The following is a 4,082-nucleotide window of genomic DNA, read 5'->3' on the forward strand; positions in this document are numbered from 1 at the left end:
AGAAAAATTCCTACAGGTGGGGTGTTATAAATGGAGGAGGAGATGAGGGTGATAGAGTTCATGGTGGAGCTTTCAGAGCAGTGGTGGTGGTGGTATTGGTGGTAATGGTGGAAGTTGCTGGGTAGGGTAATGGTGGTTGGGTAAGGGATGGTAATAATGGGATAGTGGTAGTTGTGGTGGTGTAAGTGGCGAAGAGGTAGTAGTGGTAGTGGATGTGGTGATGGTGGAAATAGTAATGATAACGGTGATGACTGTAATGGTAGTAGTGGTGACAGCGGTGCTGGTACTAGTATTAGCAGTGACAGTAGGGTGACTGTGGTAGCAGTGGTACTGGTGCTCAGGATGGTAGTGATGATGGTGGTGATGGTAATGGTGGTGGCTATAGTGTGGTTGATCTAAGAGATATCAGTTGTGGTGCTACTGTTTGTGGAGTGTTAGTAGTTTGGTGCTGTAGGAGGTAAGGTGTGGTGGAGGTGGTCATGAGGTGATTGGGGGGACGGTGATGGTGGGGGGGGGGGGGGGTAGCAACAGTATATAAAGCCTCGCCGGTGAGCAACACGTCAGACCAGAACTGTCTCTCAATCATTGTCAAGCAACACCATGGCTCGTGTGTTCTTCTGTGTTGTGAGTCTCACCACTTTCTTACACTTTATACATTCACCATCTTATAAACAACATTAGTTGTATTTGTAACTAGAATAGACTGCATGATTTTGGTAGCTGAACAAATCCGAGAATATTTTTACCCATGTTAGAAGTAGTTTTCTGAGCTGCTTAACATGATGTATGTAGTTGGGTGTTCAGCAGTAATTGTCATACCAAACATTCTTTTATATAATACGAAAGTTCGTCTCGTATATCATGTGATAGTCATTGTGTGTTGAGGCTCTGGGTATACAGTAGTAGGTAGAAAGTTATTAGTTAACTTTTAAAATGGGTTTTAATTGTGTAGAGTTGGTTTAAGATAAACGTGAGGAAACTCTACGATAAATTAGACATTAACAAGGTCCTAGGACCCAATAGTTTTCTTATAAATATGTAGAAGTTTTTGCTCGCTTGTCTTCTTAAACCATTCGTCGGTATCACCTACCAAGTTTTATATTATAGTATGAAGTTGTAAGTGGTGGGATTTACAGGAAAACCTACAAAAGTTGACTTAACATGTCAATGTGACCAAAATAATAAGTACGTACTGACAAATGTTAAGACAAAAGATAATTTATACCATAAATGAATGGAGTTATACAGTACGGTAAAGGTTATGTACTGTACCAAACATGTACACAACTACTACTTCTTGATTTAATAATTATTCTGTCTTAAATCTAATAATATAAGTTATTACTTTTCATTATAAATAATACTGTATTAATGAAAGTACATAATATTTACAGTGTTCTCTGATCTTTCTCTTATGACTATTGTTATACAGTTTTAACTGCTACACTAGATTATGAATATTTTTCTCTATTTGCAGTGCATGAGAGACCAAATAGGTTTAAAGATTTTTTTGCATGATCTATATATGAAAATTTTGTTACAAATCTTTTGAGTTTTAATTTTGATCTCTTTATTATTCACTGTGAAAGTCACAATAAAACGTGTGATTGCAGATATGAAAAAATAACAGTGAAAACAGAAAGTAAAACCTGAGCGCAATCAGTAGTATATATCAATAGCTTTGTTGTCCAAACAGTATTTAAAGGAGACTAAACTGGTGTCAGTAAAGACTAAGAAGTTATGACTTTTGTGGCCTTGGGAACATCACTGATGTGGAGTGGGAACAGCAAACTAATAATGTTAGAGAAGTAAACAGTGGATCTCGGTCATCGTAATCGTTGAGATGCTTTAAATTCTTCAGATATCCTGGTATATATTTTAAGGGGTTTAAAGAGAACTACATCAAAATTGAATCATTTTATCTGAAAAGTAGTGCCATCGTGCGTCATCGTCATGATCTCCTGCAGATGTTGTTGGTCCTGGCCGTTGTGGTAGCCGGGACAGGGATCACTCCCAGCTATGGTCCTAAACCAGTCATACCCATCCTCAAGGACGACCGGAAGCAGAACGCCTACGGCGAGTATGCTTTCCAGTATGAGACAGGTGACGGCATCACAAGAAAGGAGTCTGGCAGCCAGAAGGACGGCCAGGTGTCCCAGGGAGGCTGGAGGTTAATATTTCCTGTCACATTTAAGTGCTGAATTAGAACTCTCCCTTAATATAATTATTCTAGAGAGTTATCTCGATTCAAAAAACAGAAATATTTCTAACTGTTAATCTCTCTCACTACAACCACTAGAGAGGGAAATGATATTCCTCTAGGCAGTTGCATATGCTTCTACTGGAAAAAATACAGTGGAATGTGAAAATTCAGGAGAGTTGAGGCAGGTCTGATTAAGAAAACATTTATGCCATGAAAGACCGAAGAAGGCAATCTGAGGCTCCAGCCTGGCGCGACCTTCAGTGTCAAATGTCAAAAAAATCAATTTTCATGTTTCATTTCCTTCATTACATTGTTCATGAAAAAGCATTTGCAACAGTAGTACGATGGGCCAGAGCAACATCATTCCCCATATACCTACCAGTGGTTGTTGTGCCGCATTCATAGTGGAGAAGACTTCTTCCTTCGTAAGCTGTGTGTGTCGTAAAGGGCGACTAAAATGCCGGGAGAAAGGGATCAGTAACCCTTTCTCCTGCATAATTAACTAAATTAAAAAAAAAATTATTTGTTTTTTAGGTCATACTACCTCGGTCATACTACGATAGGTGTTTTATATATTTATTTTTTAACACTTCGGCCGAGCTAGGGTGATCTGAAAAAGAAACACTTTCATCATCACTCATTCCGTCTCCTATAGGAAAACACTTTCAATGTCACTTATTCTATAACTGTTTTCATCCTCCTCCTGTAGAATGCAGTAGGCATAATAATTCCCATATCTAGTTGCTTTCCCTAAATCTTCTCATAAATGTTACCTTGCTCACACTCGAGCAGCATGTCGACTCATAAAGACCACTTTCCCATACGCGTATCAAACATGCTCATCCATGCCTCTTGGATGTCCAAAGCATCCAACCTTTCCTTGGACGACCCCCTAGCCCTCCCTTTCACCCAAGATTTATGCGCCCTCTTAGTCATACTATTTTTCTACAACCTTTCTAAATCTCTAAACTACCTCCTCTGCCCTCTGAATAACATATTTTGTGACTCCACATTTCTTAATTTCCAGACTCCGAAGTCACTTCATAACATTCCACTACATATTACCTATTAACACGACGTCTCTACTACCTCTAATCTAGTCTTTTCCTTTTTGCTGTCATGGATAAATTTAGTTTCCTCTATAGATTCCTCAATGCATCACACATTTTTTAAATTCGTCAGTTCCTTAGTTCACGTCATCTCTCAAAGAACCATCTGCGACAAGTCCACTACCAAATATCTGAACACATTACATCCTCCATTGTCCTTCTCTCCAATTTAATATCCATTATTTTTGGATTCTCTCATCACTTCGTTTTTCCTATGTTTACTTTTAATTTCCTTTTTTTGTACATACCGTCCCACATTCGTTTACCAGGTTTTGGTTGGCAAATGTATGTGAATACAACATTAATGATATTAAAAAATTTTTGTTATTGTTCTTCATCCAAGGTACACATCTCCCTATGGTGACCCTGTGGAGATCACCTTCGTTGCTGACCACGGTGGCTTCCAGCCCTATGGTGACGCTTTGCCCGTGGCTCCAGCTCTTCCATATTCCCGCACAGGACAGTGATAACCCATCGTGGATCTGCTGCTTCCATACATGTATAGCTCCATGGAGACACCATTACTATTGCTCCTCTGCCCCCTCTCTGAGGAATTCTTAGGACTGCAGCATCTGCAGCATCACAATATATACTAATTCAAGTATCACTGACCTATCATCTCGCCCATTTCTCAAAGTTCATTTTCTCACTGGTTCACACATTCATTGTCTATTAACATGTACGGTGATTTTAAACATTCCTGAATCAATTCAAAATCAGTAATAAACTTCCCTTCTTCCTTTCCCCTTATCCTTCCAACTTATTACCTG

General features: G+C 39.1%; 1 protein-coding gene across 1 annotated transcript; it reads left to right on the forward strand.

The window, feature by feature from the left end:
• Positions 1-503: 503 nt before the first annotated feature.
• On the forward strand, positions 504-3,879 carry LOC138852866 (endocuticle structural glycoprotein SgAbd-8-like). Its single transcript, XM_070086214.1, has 3 exons — positions 504-624; positions 1,968-2,170; positions 3,656-3,879. The coding sequence occupies exons 1-3, from the start codon at positions 601-603 to the stop codon at positions 3,777-3,779; spliced, it is 351 nt and encodes a 116-aa protein (XP_069942315.1). The 5' UTR covers positions 504-600; the 3' UTR covers positions 3,780-3,879.
• The last annotated feature ends 203 nt before the right edge of the window (positions 3,880-4,082 follow it).

Source organism: Cherax quadricarinatus, chromosome 1 (assembly GCF_038502225.1).
Source record: "Cherax quadricarinatus isolate ZL_2023a chromosome 1, ASM3850222v1, whole genome shotgun sequence".
NCBI lineage: Eukaryota > Metazoa > Arthropoda > Malacostraca > Decapoda > Parastacidae > Cherax > Cherax quadricarinatus.

What these genes read in the sequence shown, in the direction of transcription:
- LOC138852866 (XM_070086214.1), top strand. Translation starts at nt 601, where the DNA reads ATGGCTCGTGTGTTCTTCTGTGTT. An exon ending in CTCGTGTGTTCTTCTGTGTT is followed by an intron (nt 625 to 1,967) that starts GTGAGTCTCACC and finishes GATCTCCTGCAG; the next exon opens with ATGTTGTTGGTCCTGGCCGT. An exon ending in GTGTCCCAGGGAGGCTGGAG is followed by an intron (nt 2,171 to 3,655) that starts GTTAATATTTCC and finishes TCTTCATCCAAG; the next exon opens with GTACACATCTCCCTATGGTG.